The following is an 18,249-nucleotide window of genomic DNA, read 5'->3' as shown; positions in this document are numbered from 1 at the left end:
AAAGAAACAAGTTTCATAGAATCACAGAATGGCTTGGACTGAAAGGGACCTTAAAGCTCATCTAGTTCCAATCCCCTGACACAGGCAAGGGACACCTTCACTAGACCAGTGTGCTCAAAGTCCCATCCAATCTGGACTTGAACACTTCCAGGGATGAGGCAGTCACAACTTCTCTGGGCAACCTGTGCCAGGGCCTCACCACCAGCTTAGCAGTAGCTATCTGTTTCTGCAACAATATAAGCAAGAATATTCTGATCATTAAGAAAACAGACAGAGGAAGGCAGAGAGAGAGACACACTTATGCAGTCATACTCTGCTGAACTTGACAGCAGCAATTCTGCTGTAAACATCAACAGGAGCTGAATTAATCCACATGCTCGCCCTCTACTTGAAGGCAACCTCTACTTGACAGCTCTCATACATATAAGTCCAGAAATAAAACTGCCTGTGAAGACATACCTCCATGGGTTTTACCCATGCCAAGGAACATGGGATGGCCTGAGCAGGAAGCTTCAAGAAGCACCACCTACAATACAAAACAAAGCCATCACCACTACATCAAAGACAGAGCAAAACTAGGCAGAAGAATAGAACTTCCTCCTCTTCTGAGTTTTAAAATCAGCTTAGGAATAGAGAGGCACATACTGGAGTTTGTACTTACGACTAAAGCCTGGCAGCAGTTTTGGAAAACGCTCCATATCCAGAGAACGGGCACAGCAAAAACAGCAGTAACGATTGGTCCCTTATGCCTTCCCTTGCCCGAGCATCTTCACATCAAACCCCCTTATGATTACCAAGTTATGGACAGAGAGCAATGATTTTTGAACCAAAGAATGCCTGTGGCCAGGCACAAATTGAAGCAAATGAGAGGGAAGGAGGAAATAGGGAAAAGGTACTGAATTGCAGAGGAGAACAAGTACCTCTAACACTGCAAATGTGTCCCACTTCAACTGATGTCCGTTCAGAAGGATGTTCACATCCATCCATGGAACCCAGGAAGGAAGATTAGGGAGCTTGCCCCAAAGTAACAGAAAGCAGCAAGAGGAAAGATTGAGGAATGAAGGCAGAAACAGGAAAGGACTTAGCCCAAAGTCAGAGTGAGGGAGTGACGGACATGGCTGACGAGCAAAAGACGTGGAGTGATCAGAAAAATAGGTCTTAAACAATGTCACGGCAAGCATTAGCATGTAAGCAAGGAAATGCCTCCAAGACACAATTATGGAATAAAAGCCCAGATTTTTTCTAGGCAATCCACATGCTGGGATGTCTTTCTGAAGAAAGACAGGCCTGTCAGCTTCACCTCAATACCTGGGAAGGCAGCGGAACAACTAATCCTGGGAACCATTTCCAGGCACATGAAGGACAAGGTGACTGGGAGTGGCCAGCATGGATTCACCAAGGAGAAGTCATGTTTAACCAACCTGACAACCTTCTGTGATGAAATGACTGGCTTGATAGGTGGGGGAAGAGAAGCGGGTATTGTTTACCTGGATTTCTATCAGGCTTTTGACACTGTGTCCTGTAAGATACTCATAGAGAAACTGATGAAGTATCGATGAGCTAATGCTCATCCAAGCAGATGTCTGCTCTGGATGAGCAGACAGTGAGGTAGGCTGAGAACTGGCTGAAGAGCCAGGCTCAGAGAGTGGTAATCAATGGTACAAGTCTAGTTGGAGGCCAGGAACTAGCAGTGTACCCTAGGGGTCATTACTGGGTCCAATACTGTTCAACATCTTCATTAATGATCTGGATGATGGGGCAAGTCTACCCTCAGCAAATCTGCAAGTAAAAACCATCTCAACATGATTCTGGACAGCCTGCTCTAGATGGCCCTGCTTGAGTGGGGAGGTTGGACAGGATGACCTCCTGTAATCCTGGATCATTCTATGATTTACTTACTTGAGGAATCTCAGCCAAGACTTTCGGACAATTTCGAGGTTTCCGTAATCTGGGTAGAACACCTCTACATCTTTGTCATTGATCACACGGTGGATGATAACGCGGTACCACCATTTAGAGATTGTTACACAGCAAAGCTGTCCAGGCTGTACTGAAGACTCAGGCATGATATAACGATCAGAAACAAGTTTATTTGAGTAACAGTGTCTGCAAAAGATCATAATGAGAAACCGTGCTTACTAGGATGCAGGAGATGAATACAGGGAAATATACAGGGCTTCAGAAGAATCCAGATTTCTCAAAGTCTTCATGACATGAATTTTCAGGACTTGTTTTAATAGATCATTTCCATCTCAGTTCTACCACACTCAAACTGAAATGGCAATATAAAATGCAAACCCAAACTTTTAACATTTGAATTATATTCTTGGGGTCCAATAAAAAGTTAATTAATGAGGATTAATCAGAGGCTACATACAATTATTCTAGTCATTAATGTTTAACATCACCTTGACATGCCAGTGCTTCCTGTGAACCAGGTCCTGGTATACTGGCTCACACATGCAGTATGTCTGCAGATTCTGTAATCGCACTTACATATGCACCACAGACATCAAGCGTTTACTTTGGCACACAATTAACAGCAGTTGTAGCATCACTGTGGTGAATTAGAATTCTAAATGCATAATGTAGCTGATACAAATGCAGTGACAGGATTTTGCTTTCAAATATAGGTCAGACAAAGGCCTATTACTTGTTGCTTTTTGATAAGTGTTGGAGATGGAAGTAAAAGCCTTAACTGAGCACATTAACCACAGTAGCACAGACAATAGAGAGGTGCAAAGGAACCTTAACGTTCCTTTCCAGGCTTTTAAAGTTTAGGACTGTCTAGGACACAGCCAAAATACCATGAATTGCTATTAACCATATTTATTGCTTGCAAGTTAAAAGGAATGGGTAGGCATTACGAGTACCTGTTTCAGTACAGCACTGGCATTTCTGTATTAAGTAATTAAGCCAGCAGTGACCATAACCAACAGCTGGGTGCCATGTTCCCTCAGCAGAAACACACACACACGTGTAGTAGTACTGAATCAGGATAGCATGTTCGCACCTCATCTCAACCATCATATCCTGCAGTTTATCAGATGTTTCCCTGCTGCAGATGTGGACGTAGAACTGGCTAGGAGAGACAATTATTTCCACAAAGACTCCCACCAAGCACCTTCTCTCCAGTGGTGGTAAACTGCAAAGGCTTCTGTCCTGAACAGCATCTGGGGGGATTTCTGGAGTCATTATCAACTTGTCTAGCAGGGACTGCTCCAAATCTTGAGTCTACAAAGGAATAAAAGGAGGATGGCACTCAGATGTTGTCATGCACTGAACACACATAACTGTCCTTTCCACTAAGGTAAAAAAGCAGTTCTGCTTTCCAGGGGACCTGTTAGTTACTGAATATCAGAGAATCCCAACAAACTGCACAAACTGGGATTAAAACTTCCCCTGTGACAGCAGCGTTCATTTTCACATTCTCTCTCTTTCTTCCTTCTCTCTTCCCTCCAGTTTTAAGAGGGGTGCAACAAAAAAAGCCTTGCTTAAATTCCTGCGAGGAATAAAAGAGAGGAATTGAAGTCATGTAACATATTTAGACAAAAGCATTGAATAGGTATTGCTAGAAAAGCAAAACAAGCCAATATCTACACCAAAAAAAAACCCAACCAAAAAACAAACCCAAACACCACACCCCACAAACCAAACATGGCACAGTTTGTTGGATTTTACCCCAAAGATGCTATTTCTATGTTCCATGACCATGAAAGGGTACGTGACTGAACCAGCAAAACTATCTGAAAACGATTCAAAAGTGGCAGAAGGCAGAAATGCATCTCACTTTCACACTAAAGCTATTTTCCAAGGATAAAAAAAAAAACCAAAAAAACCAAAAAACCCAAACCCTACAAATTCTGTTCTTCTCTCGCTCTAGACAAATTGGTACCCAAGTGAGCCGTTAGCACAGCTTTCAATTTTGTGTTATTCTTTAACTGCCAAAAACATTATTTCATTTGAACTAATGTGTAGATGGGAACCTTAATCAGACATCAGCTGCTTTCACTGCCTCAAAAGCTTTCTCTTGTGCAAAAAACCAGCACTCATCCAATGATCAGAAGTCAAAATTATTTCAATTTTACTCACCTTGAATATGTTACAAGTTACCACTGCATTATACACCAGGCAATGTATGGTAAATTTGTCTTCCAGCACACACGCCATTGCATGTATGGCTAAATTCAAACGCAAACAATGGGGTTTTGCAATCCTGGCTCTTCTAACCATTTTTTTAAAGCAGCAGATAAGAGCTTGAATTTGAGTTAAAAATTTTGACTAAAACATTAAGTTAAACAGTAAGTAAACATTTTGAGTTAAAGAGCAACTGAGGGAATCTTTGCCTGAGCAGCAGCATCACCTCTAGAAAATACCCTTACATTTCACTCCACCTAAAAAGGGACATTTTTTCTCTGAAAATGCTCTTCATATCAGATTGTTAAAAGCACACACGATCTTCATAATCTAGCTCACACACTGGTAGTAACGACAGACATTTCTTTGAAAGATGTAGAAGATGTACTTAAAAACACGTTCACAAAAAAGAAACAAAATTGTAAAAAGATGAATCAACAGAACACATTGCAAAACTAGGCTCACAAGAGGCACAGCCTGCGAGTCCGGCTAAACTCCTTGCCCTATGCTGGACTGGCAGCTGCCAAGAGTGGTGCAGATGACACCTTTCCTTCTGCTCAGGGCAGCGAGAAAAATCTGCCAAGAGCAACCGCAACATATACTTTACCCTTCTCAAGGCCAAGGCGACTGACTCAGCCCTTGTTCCTTGTTTGTCCCTTACGACACTTCTACTATCAGTCTCTCGTGACTGGATATTTGGACACCTTCCAGGAGGACGGGGATAAGGTCTCATCTTTCCCCTCTACCTTGCAGCATCCCAACAAACAAGGGTTCACTGCATACCCAAACTAAACCATTTTGACCCGCTTTCCTCCTTTTTAGGGCATAAAAAAACCCAACAAAACAAAAACAACAAAACAAAACCCAGCAAACTTGGTGTTTCATGACAAACACTAGTTGTACAAACATCTTCCAAGACTGATCCTGCTAGGATCCTTAAACAGGTTCCCTTTGCAATAGATCAGAACAAAAATCCAGAGCTACCTGGACCATAACTTCCCTTTTTTGCCCTTCCCACAAACAGACTTTGTTTGATCTTGGGCAATTAATTCCCTAGACTTCATCATTCTCTGGACTTCCTTACACCAAATTAAAGTTTCTTTAAAGGATCAGAACAGCCTGCCAAAAATCTCTAAAGGGTATGTTTTATGAAGTGCCACACAAAGTCCAAGTCATAGTCCCAGACTTCCCAGTTCATTCGTACACAAAACACCAAAGTAGGAAGAACTCCTATGACCCTTTCCTGACCTATGTGCTCCAACTGTACAGGTGCATACAGCCATAAGATGAGCTTGGCTGACAAAATAACTCTCGTTATTTCCTTTCCTTTCATTATTCTCCTTTTGAAAGTAGGAGGATTTCTCCCAAAAGAAAGAAGGCTTAAAGATGCCCAAAGGAAAAAAATAGAGGGGACACAAACAAATTCTTCCAATGAGGTCTGGCAGTTCAGATCCTCTGTACTGTTCCTTCTCCACCCCTTTCTAAACATATACTGCTATAAAAAAACACAAAACCAAAGCAAACGAACAAACAAGATGCCCAAAGTTTCCCAAGTCCAATCAAATAGGAGAGTTGAGACTGCAGGAATTAAGGTCTCTGAGGACCCTTCCCCAGCTCTCTAGCATAGCTGCTTGACACTTAAGCCATACCTACTCCAGCAGGGGAGATTCCACACAGCTAGTCTCAGAACAAAATTATTGAGGTCCAGTTACAAGTAAGTACACCAAAAGGTATAACCACTATTATCATAGAGCAAGATCATGCTTAAATTACCTCAGATGATACACAAATAGATCTCAAGACCAGAAAGAGACCTAGTTTGTATAGCATATAAAGCTATATACCAGGTCAGTATGAGGCTGGTCACCTCCAGACTCATCTAAAACAGTCACAAAAATCTTTGGAAGCAGCAGTGCATCAACAATGCAAACTCAATAGAAACAAGAGCAGTAAAAGAAGAGTATCACTCCTTGGATTAAGACATGAAAGAGCTACAGATCGCTTGTCCAGCCACTTACTTGTTTGAGGCCATCACCTAAATCTACTGCTTGTGTTTCCACTGGCTCTGACTTCTCTTCTGCTGTCAAGTAGCAGCTCTCTGTTTCACAGATGGGTTCCAAAGGAGGCATCTCAACTGCAGGTGCTGCTGCAAAGACAATAATTTGGCTGTTATTCTTTGTTGGACTGATGCAGTGTTCCAGATTAACTAGAAAGAGAAGACAAATGAAAAGTCTGAAAGCACTGGTGCTGTTTGCCTCATCTCTGGTAGCATTCACAGCCACCAGTCATGAGTATTCACTTGAGAGGCATCCTTCACTGTACTAATACATCAAAAGAAAACTAAACACATTTACTCATGTAAGCATATTAAGGGTTAAATCACTTGCTAGAATGATGGACAGAGAGAATAGTTGAGAATCTGGCAGGAACTATATGTGATTTTCTGCATTCTCTCGTAGCTGTTATGGGAATGCTGAAGACATCTGCAGTCTCTTCTCTTTTGTGGAACATTGTAGCTGTGCCTTTCACACTTATCCTAAACCTTCAGTCTCAAAAAGTGCGTTGGAAAGGCTTTATCAGCCTGCAGAGCAGACGTTCAGGAGATCCTTCTATTTTTGTTATCTGTTGCCTGGAATTACTAGAAATTCCAGTCCTACACACACATTCAGAAAGTCCGTAGTCTGAATGAGCTAAACATCTCTTCTTTCGCCTCACACCAAAAAAGAGTGGTAATCTATAGAAGACTTCCACTTAAGCTCTCTGCTACCAAAACAACTCCCTTGTGACAGCTGCCTCTGCAGCACCCCACAGTCCTTCTGTGCTAAAACCTAGGGGAACCAGGACTACAGCAACTGGAAACGCAGCAACACCCGCTTGAAACACAGCTGCTTGGCTCCACCTCACCTTGCAGCATCTCTTCCTGTGTCTCACCTCGTGGCATCTCTTCCCATCCCTCACTTTGTGGCATCTCTTCCTGCGTCCCACCTCGTGGCATCTTTTCCCATGCCTCACCTTGCAGCATCCCCTCCGATACCTCACCTTGTGGCATCTCTTCCTTCTTTATCTCACTTGCCAGATGCTTCTTCAGGGTCAACAAGGAACCTGCTTTTGTCTGCTCAACCACAACGATATCAGACACACTTCTCAGGACTTCAAACATGGAGAAAAATCCATACTGTGTGTACTCAAACGCCCGGCCAAAGCGTCTGAAGAAGGCATTATGAAAGTCCAACAGCAGAAGCGGTGAGGAACTCAGCAGATCCTGCACCTCAGCCTTCACCGCCGCTGGCAGGATGGCAGCCTTGCCCCTCCAAGGGAAACTCTGTGGATTCTTACGGGGAGAAATAGCATCTGCCCTCACAGCAGCACCCTTCCGTTCCTTAGCACTTCTCCTCTGTCTGGCAACCAGTTTGGCAATTGCTTTGGTGGTCTCATCTGCAATAGCTACAACAGAAAGAAATGAACTATAAGACTACAAAACCAGCAAATCCTTTAAAGCTCCACAAAGGCAAAGCTCCTCTTTTTCCTTTCATTCCTTGTCCCTCCACCCTTTTCAGAAGCAGGTGTCTCCTTCAAAACCAACCACACTAAATTGTGGCTGACTGCCAGCAGGGAAACCACTTTTCCCCTCCCTTTACAAACTGGACTTAACCACTTTTAACAGACAACAACCTGCACCCTTACCCCTATATATCCAGATCCAGGTAGGAGGGCAGTCAAATTCTTAATAAAGGATCACAACAGGAGATCCAGCTGCTTGTGAGTTTTGCTGGGAAAACAGTAAACTGCTCATTGCTCCCCTCAGCCAGAATCACAGTAAACCCTCACTACAGAACACCCGCTTGCCCAGGCAAGGTCTCCCTGTACTTACTACAGCAATCAACAATTTGCACCTACCATTTGTTTCCAAACAAAAAGGAAATGAAAATTAAAAACATTCTTTGATATAGACTAAACTTCTCATGGGGTCAGGTAAGGAAAGATATATAGCTTCTCCCGAGAGGCCCCATCCCTGGTTTTGGCTCCTGCTGTACTCTACATTTACAGGAAAAGTGAAGCTTACCCATTCTAGTGTACCCATAAAAAATGTTATTGCAGTTTCTAAACTAAATGCGTAATGCAAAATGCACAAAAGTAACTTGAAGCCTCTGTGATTTTTTTGAGGAGGAAAAAGCAGACAAGCATTGACATGCAGATGAAAAATAAAGGAAGAAACATCAAAGAAAATAAATTAAACAGACCTATATGAGAAAAAAATAATACACAGATACATAACCTACAGCTAGCTCTAGGATTTCATCCTGCACATCCCCATTTTGGAGCATCACTTCATACCACTATGTGATCCCAAATAATTCCTCCACCCATAAGGAAACAAAACCTCACCTTTGAGGATAAAAGTGCCTTTCTCATAAGGACAGATTCTGACAACTTCAGGCATATCTGCCACCAGCTCCAAAGTGGACTGGTAGCCCAGGTCACGTACAGGGAGAGGTCTACCAATCATGGCCATGTACTCATGCTCCAGCTGAGCTGGGGTTAAGCCCTCCTTGGCAGCCATTAGCAGCGATCTCACCTCCTTTTTCAGCACCTCCATAAGCTGTCCCTTCTTTGACATGTCTGCCCTAACGGGGAAACAAAAGCAAGCAGAAGACAACTCATACCACAGCAATAGCGGCCCAGGCAAAAGACTTGTTACCACCTAGCAGCTGACAGCTGGTGGGGGGGAGAGTGCAACAAGCCGGGGTCACCAACAAACACTACCTCCCAAGCCTGTATTTCCTTGCCGGCACCCCTGGAGCTGACACCCTCCAGCACCCTGCTGCCCAGCTGGCTCCTCCTGCACTCGCTGCCTCCTCCCATGGGATTTCCCCTAAACCCGGGCCTGCGGGTTCCCCCTCTGCCTCACAGGGTCACTGTCCGAGGGGACAGCAGCGATTCCCGCGGCCCCAAGGCACAGCCCGAGGACACCCAGGGAACGCCGCCACCGCAGCGCTGCCCTCACGCACCGCGCCATGCCGCCGCCTCGCCCGCGACACTCCGCTGCGCCTGCGCGCTCCCTTTCCCGCCCTTCCGGAGCGCGAGGGCGGGGCCTCCCCGTTGCGGCGGGGCCGTTAGGGCGCCGCGCTGTGGCGGGCGGAGGGATTGCCTGTGCCGAGGGACCGACCCGCGGCCCCTGCCTTCTCCTGAGTGAAAACGTCGGGTGCGTCTCCCTTCCGACAGGAAAAGGGCATTGCTAAACAGCCACGGGCAAACAGGGAGCAGTGCCTTTGAGGGTGCAATACTTAAACACCAACGTTATTAAGAGTAGTCTCGTGCTTTCTAGTCCCATTTAAGAGGAAAATGCACAGCAGAGATGCTGAGTGACTTTCTCAAGGCCAAAGAGCGTGGTAAACTGGGTTGCAGTAGCTGTTTGTTGAGGGCTCATGGTCAGGTGAGAAACCTGCTCAACAGTGCAGTTAATTTCCAAACAGGGCTGTGCTTCAAAATGACAAGGGGCCTGAGGCTGTGGATTTTGGGATGGCAAAGGTTGCAAACCCATCAGCACATGCTCTCAGAGCATTTCCCCTGTCTGGAGGTAGCAGCCAAAACCATTCCCTGGGGATGGAGGAGTCGGGACCCACCAGCCCATTTAAACATCAGACAAAACCAGCAAGTTGCAGGTTTGTAGGTGTTAAATATGCCAGAGTGCTTCTGCCAAGGAATCAACCAGAGTCCATGCTGCCCAGACAAAACCAGATGTGAGCTGCTGTTTACTACTGATGCTTAACACGCTACCCACCCTTTCAGGAGCTAGAGACCATCCGCCCCTGCCCCACGTGGGCTCAGTGATAAACACAAGGTGAAAAAGCTTTCTGCAGCATTTCCAGCGCAAACACAGACACTGTATAAATTTATTAATTACACCCCATTTCCGCCCAACTTTTCTCTGCTGTTAGCCTCCTCCATCCATCACTTCCCTGGTGACCTGCTGATGAGGCACCCAGCATGACAGAGCAGAGAAAGCAGGGAGCAGGTACTCCTGCCCTCCCTGCCTGCAATATTCTGACTCTGCACAGGCCACAAGTCTCCAATAAAACAGGAATCCATGAAAAAACAAGAGCAGCACCTCCCTGGCTGGGTTCCTGGCTCCCTCCAGCCGCTCCTCCGCACCAGAGACTGGGCATCCCTGAACTCAGCACTGTCTGTTGGCCGAGAAATTATTGCCTTGTCTTGCTGCAGTATTACTTCTAGCCAGGTGCTACTTTCTTTAAGATGATAAGTGACTTTAAAACCCTTTAAAAGTGTTTCTTCCAGAGGTTTCTGCAGATGTCAACACAGGCTGAGCAGCATGAAAAGAAAAAGCTCCTATATTTGCTCTGCTGTGCTCCTGCTGTGGAAAACTAGCGAGGCATTTAGGCACAAACTTTCAGTAAGTTAGGTTAAACATCTCTTAACTCTCCAACAGATTCCATGCTTTGTACCCATTCGGGAAAGTTCATGGTTGAACTGGGACCAGCTGATTTCGCTCCCTGCTAAAATGTGAGGTGACTCTACAGAGAGGGAGTTCATTGCCAATATTGCTCCACTGTACCAGCCAAAGGGTTTCTAGGGAGCAGACCAGTGTGAGATGCTACTCACCCAACTGTTCTCTGCAACACCCCCTCCAAACACCCCTGAGTAAGCAACTGGTCTCACCAGTAAAGGTTTTTCATCCTGCTGTTTTTTGTTCTGGACCAGTCCACCATTTGAGGTCTTTGCAGCCACATGTCTGAGAATTACTTTTAGGTTGCTTTTCAACAGCTTTGCAGAAACCATCTACTAAAAATAACCTGAGTGCTTCTGGTTGTGTTTAATTTCCAAAGGCAGGAAGATGCAAACAGAATGTCCTCCTGGAGTCCAGCATCTAACTTTCCATCCCATCTCCACAGCAGTGTGTGAAGAGAGCAGAGCAGCTGGGAAACAGCTTGCCCACTTCACTGTCCACTGTGTCTGACAAGCCTGTGATAAACTTGAAACAAGACTCCTTGATCTGACACCTCCTCTTCTCTCCTCCCCTGCCTGGTTTTCCTGCCTGCAGCAATAAATTCAAGCACAAATTCATCTCACTCTCACAGGGAGCTGCATGCTCCTCAGCACAGATGAGGATGGATAAGAGGTCTCGGAGCAATTCCAGGGAGTCTCACAGGAGGCGCAGAGAGTCCCCAGCTACACAGAGCAAACGAGAGAAGAGGGAGAGCAGCAGAGAAGCCGCCAAAGGAAGGGGAGACATAAAGCAGGAGAAACCGAAGGAGATCAAGAGCACCACGGGGACAGATGGTAGGGTGCACACGTCCACGGTGGTGGATGTGGATGATGTGGTATCTGATGAAGAAATGGAGGCAATGGCATTGCTGGACAGTGAGCAGCAAGAGGAAGGTATGGGTTATACAAGGGAAGGGGCTGGAAAGTGATGGGCTCTTTGACCCTGTATGGTTTACTGTGTGACTCTGCTCTCTGCACAGTGTCTTCACACCCACCTTGCACAGATTCTCGGGACAGGATATGGGAGACTCCAGCCAGCCTCCCAGCCAGCTTCTGCAGTCAGTACTGCAGGCTGAGCAGCGCTGTCTCACAAAGCAAATAAGTTTGCAAGAAGCAGCTACATCCCCAGCATCCTTCATGATTCTGCTTGCTACTCCCCAGTTCTAGTCATGCTCTATTCTCTCTCTTTTCTTGCTTGCTCTTCTTTAGGTGCAGAAAGTTAGCCTTAAGGCCAGTTCATAGTCAAATGGACTGAGCTGCAGGGAAGAACTGTGCTTGAGGTGCACACTCATAGCTTTGTGTCTGGATAACTTTTAAGAGCAGCTTCTCTGCAGGCCATGTGTTTGTTTAGCAGATTCCCAGCCTGCCATGGTTAGAGGGAGAATTGTGAGTTGTTTGGCAAGATGACCGGGCCTCTTTCAACCCACCACCACCACAGGCATGACAGATGTGTATTACAGAACCAGCATCACTTCCATGTGAAGCCACTGTCTGCTTCCATGCCAGCAGCTCTGCTGCCCCAGAGTGACACAAAGGTTCAGACTTGCTCCTGTCTGTCTGGGAACTAATTTTTTCACAACTGCCTCTTTTCTGCCTCAATTACAGGAATTTCAGCTAGTGAGCAGTGCTGTGGAGCTCTAGTCATCACACAGATTCTTGGGATGTAAACCTCCTTCAGGACATGGTGGCTCTGCAGAGAGCTCCAAGGGCAAAGGGGCAGGGATGAGAGGGCTAGAAGGGATTCAAAATAGGAGGAATGCAGGAATGCTAACTTCACTGATGGAGAACATGCTCCACCCTCTCAGTCTAGGTACACCCAGAAGTTATCTATCTATTTTTGTGCCATACCTGCAGATTTTCCCTCAGGCAGGAGCACAACAAAGGGCAGCCAGAGCAAGATGACCCACACTCTCTTTGGGGATATGTAGAAGGTAATTTTCATGTGGGGCTGACCACCCCGGCCAGCCTTCAGCACCTTGATTTCACTGCTGTAGAGCACAGGGAGATTTCAGCAGCACCAGTGGCTTGGTCCTACTGCCTTAGGGAGCTGAGGTAAGACTAAAATCCTATTCCAAAACAACCTGAGATACTCTGATAGGGACGGGCACTTCAGGCTGTGCATGTTGAAAGCTACCTCTTATTTACAACATTTCTCTTTGCCATTAGCTTATCTTTCCAGATAAGCTTCTGGGATCCCAGCTCAGCCAGCAAGTTGCCCACTCCAAGCCTTGAACACTGCTTGGTAGCCACAGGTCTTGAAGCTAAAGGCTGCTCTCTAATCAAGGCACTGTGGGGAAGCATGGCTCAATTTCTGCCAGTAAAGCAGAGAAAAAATCTGTCAGTCCATCTTGGCAGTTCCTCTCCATCTGGGACAGGGAGTATTCTTTAACCCAAGTCCAGAGAGAGCCAGATGCTTCACATACAACAGGTCTAGGCAGAGGACAACAGTGAAGCTGATCTGTGCAGGTACTTGTCAGGCCATTAGTATTTAGAGAGCAGTCCTCTCCTAACAGTGTCATGTTGGATTTCTCCCTAGGTGTAAAGTCTCCGGGTATGGGCATCTGTGAGTGGCTTCTGACCATATTGTCTTTCCTGTTCATCATAATGACCTTCCCCATTTCTGTCTGGTTCTGCATGAAGGTGAGAACAGTCACGGGGTCTCTCTAGGTTTAGTATTTGGTGTCTGATGTGGATGATAACTTACTGGTTCAACATGTGTCGGACATGAGCATCAAGATTTTTTGGTCTAAGGCCCCATTTACACTTCTTCAACTCAGCCTACCTAGCCCAGAGATGGCTGCATTGCAGCAGCAGGATAAATAGGATTTGAATTAAAAATTTTAAGGTAGATTGATCTCTCAGTTAATAGCATATTTTTCCCTCTTCCTTTCCTTTTCTCAGTATGGCTACTAGTAGGCATATTTTGCTTCCCACTTCTCAGGAAATTTCACATACATCTTGTTGTCAACAGGAGTGTCAGTATTATAGCTCAGATCTTGCACACATGAGCACATACACACATGGTTCCCTTGAAGGGGAACAACCAACACAGAAAATTTTAGCTCAGGGGGTTCAAGTTTGGCCAGGCTACAAGGAAGCAGAATGCTGGCCTCATCCTGGGAAACCCTGGGCAGCTCTAACGTGGGTTGCTCTCACCAAACCTTGTGCTGTCATAGGGCTGGTCATATGCTGCTCACACACAAGGTCAGCCGGCAGCTGTGGGCAGGTTCTCAGTTTAGGCTAAAGGGACTCAGTGACATGGGGTGCCACTAGCTCATACCTGCTGAAATCCTCACTTTGCAGGGCTTTCTCAGAAGACTTCTTAGCATGCTGGTGAGGCCTTTTTCCCCAGTCCTATGCCTTCTTCTCCAGCCTAGCTTTTGTTTCCCTCTGCAGGTAGTGCGGGAGTATGAGAGAGCCATCGTCTTCCGCCTTGGGCATCTCCTTCCTGGAAGAGCCAAAGGGCCTGGTAAGGTGTTTACTGAGCACACCACCATCATGTTACTCTTCTTCATGCTCTGCCAAAGCTCACATACTGGTGCCCTCCAAGCAGGCAGAGCTAGACAGGAGATGGGGTGTCTTTGCTCCTCTAAAGGGCTGGTAGCTTCTAATGGCTTTTCTCATCACAGAAGCAGCCTCAGAATTTGAGCCTATGTATTGCTGTTTGTTTGTAGTTCTGCATGCCAAACCCTCCCCTGTTCTCCAGAGCAGGAGAGACAATTTCTGTGGTTCTGATGATCACCAGCTGCACTTTTCTTCCCACAGGCCTTTTCTTTTTCCTTCCCTGTCTGGACACATATCACAAGATAGACCTCCGCCTCAAAACCCTAGAGATCCCCTTCCATCAGGTATGGCTGACACTCCCTCTCTAGTTAACTTTTGGATCGCTTCAACATTACACCTCAGGCTTCCAGCCTTCATCCCTGCATAGAAAAGTTTGAAAAAACTCCCATTCAGTTGGACATGTTTGGACACCCCAGTAGGGAGTGGCTGGGCTAAAGATACTGGCCCAGGGGTTTTTTACCTGCCACACTGAGGAGTGCATGCAGCCAGGACTCAGACTAAGATCTTACGATGATCTAATGGTGGTACTCAGCTCCTGTATAAGCCTGGGAGGAAGAAAGGGCTAGATCCTTGTTTCTAACCCTTGAACCTGCAACTTCCCTAGTCACAGCCCCTCTTCTCCTTCAGGGATGTGTTGTCTGTGATGCTGCGTTGGCAGTGGGACTGTCCTTGTATGGTGGCATCTCCAGGCTAACCCCCACAGTGTACAGCAAATCCTTCTGGAGACACAATAATTGAGCGCACACCTCAGGACACAGCCTATGCTCTCAGAACAAGAATGGACCAGGCAGCAGCGGGCAGGGAAACACAGCACAGAATGACAACCTACTTTCAGTCCCTAGCTCAGCAGCGGTACTGAGGAGACAGGCACAAAGTTGCTGCTCAGGGAACTGAGATCCAGAGGTTATATAGCTTGCCCAAGGTCAGTCATAAGCAGAGGTGGACACTACAAAGACTTAACCATTCAGCTAGTTTTCATCATTCTCTTAATTGTGTGTTTTTCTGTGCTACCTTAGAGTTGTCAGAACCAGCTCCATCTCTCTTAATGTCTTCTGCTTAGGTGGTGACCAAGGACATGGTTACCTTGGAGATAGATGCTGTCTGCTACTACCGGTTGGAAAATGCCTCTCTTCTCCTTACCACCCTGACCAGCATTTCCAGTGCCATACAGCTGCTGGTGCAGACCACCACAAAGCGCCTCCTGGCACATCGAGCCTTCTCTGAACTTCTCCTGGAGAGGAAGAGCATCAGCCAGGAGATAAAGGTGCTTCCACAGGGGGGAGACAGCAGAGCAAGGGGTGAACTGAGGCTCCACAAAGCAGCTCAGGTGATCAGTCCCTCAAAATCACAGACACTGGTTTGCAGAAGGGTACAATAACAGCATGCATCTCCTTCACATGCAGAAGAAAAATGGGAGATTTTTCTTCTGTTTGTTTTGTGACTTGGATCACTTTAGGGGAAGAATATACACTGTGGGCCCCACAGGCGGCCATGGTGAGTAGCAGACAGTGTGCTGTGAGGAGCATGAAGGAACCCCTTAGACAAGCTCCATCAGTGCTGTGTGATACCCCGCCTTCAGTACTTATCCCAGAAAGGAGATTCTTACAAGAAATGTGACACTGCCTGAGACAGTTGCCATAAACCCAGCATACATGGGATCTCCAGCAACAGTTCTCTGTGGCCATGACACACATACATGATGATACCAAGTCAGGAACTGAATGTTTCCAATGGAACTGAATTGGTTCCACTCTTGAACCAGTATGGACTGGTTAAAACGGCAGGGGCAAACACAAATTGGAAGTGAAGGAAGTAATTTTATTTCTGAGGGGCCTTACACAATAGCACAAAAACTTAATAAATCTGCCTTACAGTCCTGCATTTAACTGCCTTGAATTAGTGTCCCTGCACTGCCTTACTCCTCTGTAAGGGGCCTAGGCCAGGGCTGGTGTTCCCCCTATGCTCTAAAAATATTCCTCTTCACAGGTGGCTTTGGATGCAGTCACAGGCTGCTGGGGGATCAAAGTGGAGAGAACAGAAATGTAGGTAGGAAATGCTGGCAGAGGGGACTTCCCTAGCCCTTTGCAAGCAGCTCTCCTGCTGTGCTCACTGCTGCCTGCCTCTCTTCCTGCTTTGCCTCTGGCTCTCTCCCTGCAGCTATTCTGCAGAAGATAGAACCTCACCTCCCAACTTCCTATTTTTCCTTCACTTTTCAGCCTCTGCCTCATTAAAACTTCCACATGTGAAGACGGTGCTTGCTCCAGCACTGACAGCCAGGGCAGGATCCTTAGCTGGGATCTCATCACTGTTTCACTGCTGCTACAGGCAGAGTTTGCATGCAATTCTGGTAGCCCAAGAGGTGCAGCAGGCACTAAACCCTCTATGTCCCATTCCAGATGAAAGGCCACAGGGTCTTAGCACTTGTAGGGATGGGCTCATCACTCAGAATCCCACACAGAATGGTGGGACTTGCTCATCATGTAGAGGGCCATGGAAGAGAGCCAGCAGTGAATGAGTAAATCTATGAACAGAAGGAAATTCCTGTGCTTGTCTCGCAGTGGATTCTCTGCACTCTCACAAAGAGTGAGCTTAGACTTCAAGCTGCAGAGGCACAGAGAGGAGAAGTCTCTGCTGCCAAGTGATAATGCAAGTCTAGTCATTAGAAAACCAGGCTGGAAAAGAAGGATGGGTATGGACGTGGAAGGCTGAAGTGAGACATACAAAGAGGGACACGCTGGGGCCAAAGAACATGAGTGGCCTGCTCTGCAGAGACTGACTCATGAGCCCATTCCAAGCCTCAGATCAGCCATCTAGTGCTGGCAGGAGAGTCTAGAGCCCAGCTAATCCCTGTCCTTCACTACCACAGCAACAACGTGCAACTGCCTGCTGAAATTCGCCAGTCCCTGGCTGTGGAAGCAGAGGCCCAAAGACAGGCCAAAGTGCGGGTATGCCAACTCTGAATACTTCTCATCTCCTTCCAAAGCATCCCTCATTTATGATCCCTGAGAAATGCCACACAAGGATACAGCTCTGGGAAGATATGTTTTCTTTAATTACTGTTCAAGAGCTGTGTCTAGCAAAGGGAGATGCAGCAAGCGTCTGGGCCAGCCCAGTGGAGTGCCAGGTCTGGTACCTGGCTTACAGGTAGGACAGGAAGACACACAAAGAGGTCTGGAGTTATCCTTGGGACCACAGTGATCCCCATGGGGATCTTCTCCTCAGGGTTTCACCCTCCTCTAGGAGCCCAGTGCAGGGCTGTCACCACTGTAATGTACCCTGCACCTTGCTCAGCGTGTGCTGCTCTCCATCCCTTGCTCTGAGCTACACAAGAGCCTGGATAAGGTTGGTGTCCAGCACCCCTCCCACAAGCCTAGCCTGGGGGCTGCGCTCTCCCATGCTGTTGCAGTAAGGATATGCACAGTTGTGAGCCTTGGTAGGCCTAGTAACAACAAGTTGGACATGGGCTCCCAAACTTTTGGGAGCATCAAGAGGTCTAATACATACTGTGATCTTCAGAGAACAGGAATGTTACAATCACTTTGGAGCTGGGAATTTAATGGTGGCAAACTCCCTCTGTAATGAGCAGTCCATGTTCCTTTACTCCAAGCCTCACAGAAATCTTCTTTATTCTCCTGCTTGGTAGGTGATCGCTGCTGAGGGGGAAAAGGCTGCTTCGGAGTCCCTGCGGATGGCAGCTGAGATCCTGTCCAGTGCCCCTGCTGCTGCTCAGCTCCGTTACCTCCATGCACTGCACTCCCTTACTGCAGAGAAACCTGCTGCTTTCATCTTGCCCTTGCCTTTGGAGGCCATGAACTTGGTCTCTCCAGCTACCCACAGTCCTCCGGCAGCAAGCAGCCTCCTCGCAGACACTGCAAAGCTCCCAGAAAGCCCAAAAGACAAGGACTCACCCATGCTCTAAGAGCTGCCCCATAAATGTTTGCCGCACTGCACCCGGCCAGTCCTGCTCAGAGAGGAGCAGAAGGCAGGTCCGGAGGCAGGAGAGAAGGCAGCCAGGCTGTAATATAAAGTGGATTGTACATGGAA

General features: G+C 46.8%; 2 protein-coding genes across 2 annotated transcripts in view; one reads left to right on the top strand and one right to left on the bottom strand.

The window, feature by feature from the left end:
* TDRD5 (tudor domain containing 5) overlaps positions 1–13,930 on the bottom strand; it is a 27,310-nt gene extending 13,380 nt beyond the window's left edge. Inside the window, exons 1-8 of the mRNA XM_030495814.1 lie at positions 13,922–13,930; positions 8,524–8,762; positions 7,177–7,581; positions 6,156–6,280; positions 3,386–3,436; positions 3,014–3,234; positions 1,900–2,106; positions 460–526 (exon numbers count right to left, since the gene is read on the bottom strand). Of these exons, the coding sequence (XP_030351674.1) occupies positions 460–526; positions 1,900–2,106; positions 3,014–3,234; positions 3,386–3,436; positions 6,156–6,280; positions 7,177–7,581; positions 8,524–8,755 (1,308 nt within the window). The 5' untranslated portion in view covers positions 8,756–8,762; positions 13,922–13,930. The remainder of the gene's footprint in view (positions 1–459; positions 527–1,899; positions 2,107–3,013; positions 3,235–3,385; positions 3,437–6,155; positions 6,281–7,176; positions 7,582–8,523; positions 8,763–13,921) is intronic.
* On the top strand, positions 11,232–18,249 carry NPHS2 (NPHS2 stomatin family member, podocin). Its single transcript, XM_030495816.1, has 8 exons — positions 11,232–11,535; positions 13,178–13,281; positions 14,038–14,110; positions 14,407–14,489; positions 15,266–15,469; positions 16,192–16,247; positions 17,072–17,150; positions 17,849–18,249. Exons 1-8 carry the CDS (start codon positions 11,259–11,261, stop codon positions 18,122–18,124), a joined length of 1,152 nt encoding a protein of 383 aa, XP_030351676.1. The 5' UTR covers positions 11,232–11,258; the 3' UTR covers positions 18,125–18,249.

This window comes from Strigops habroptila, chromosome 8 (genome assembly GCF_004027225.2).
Source record: "Strigops habroptila isolate Jane chromosome 8, bStrHab1.2.pri, whole genome shotgun sequence".
NCBI classification, from domain to species: Eukaryota; Metazoa; Chordata; class Aves; order Psittaciformes; family Psittacidae; genus Strigops; species Strigops habroptila.
This window is presented reverse-complemented; position numbering and strand designations above follow the sequence as displayed.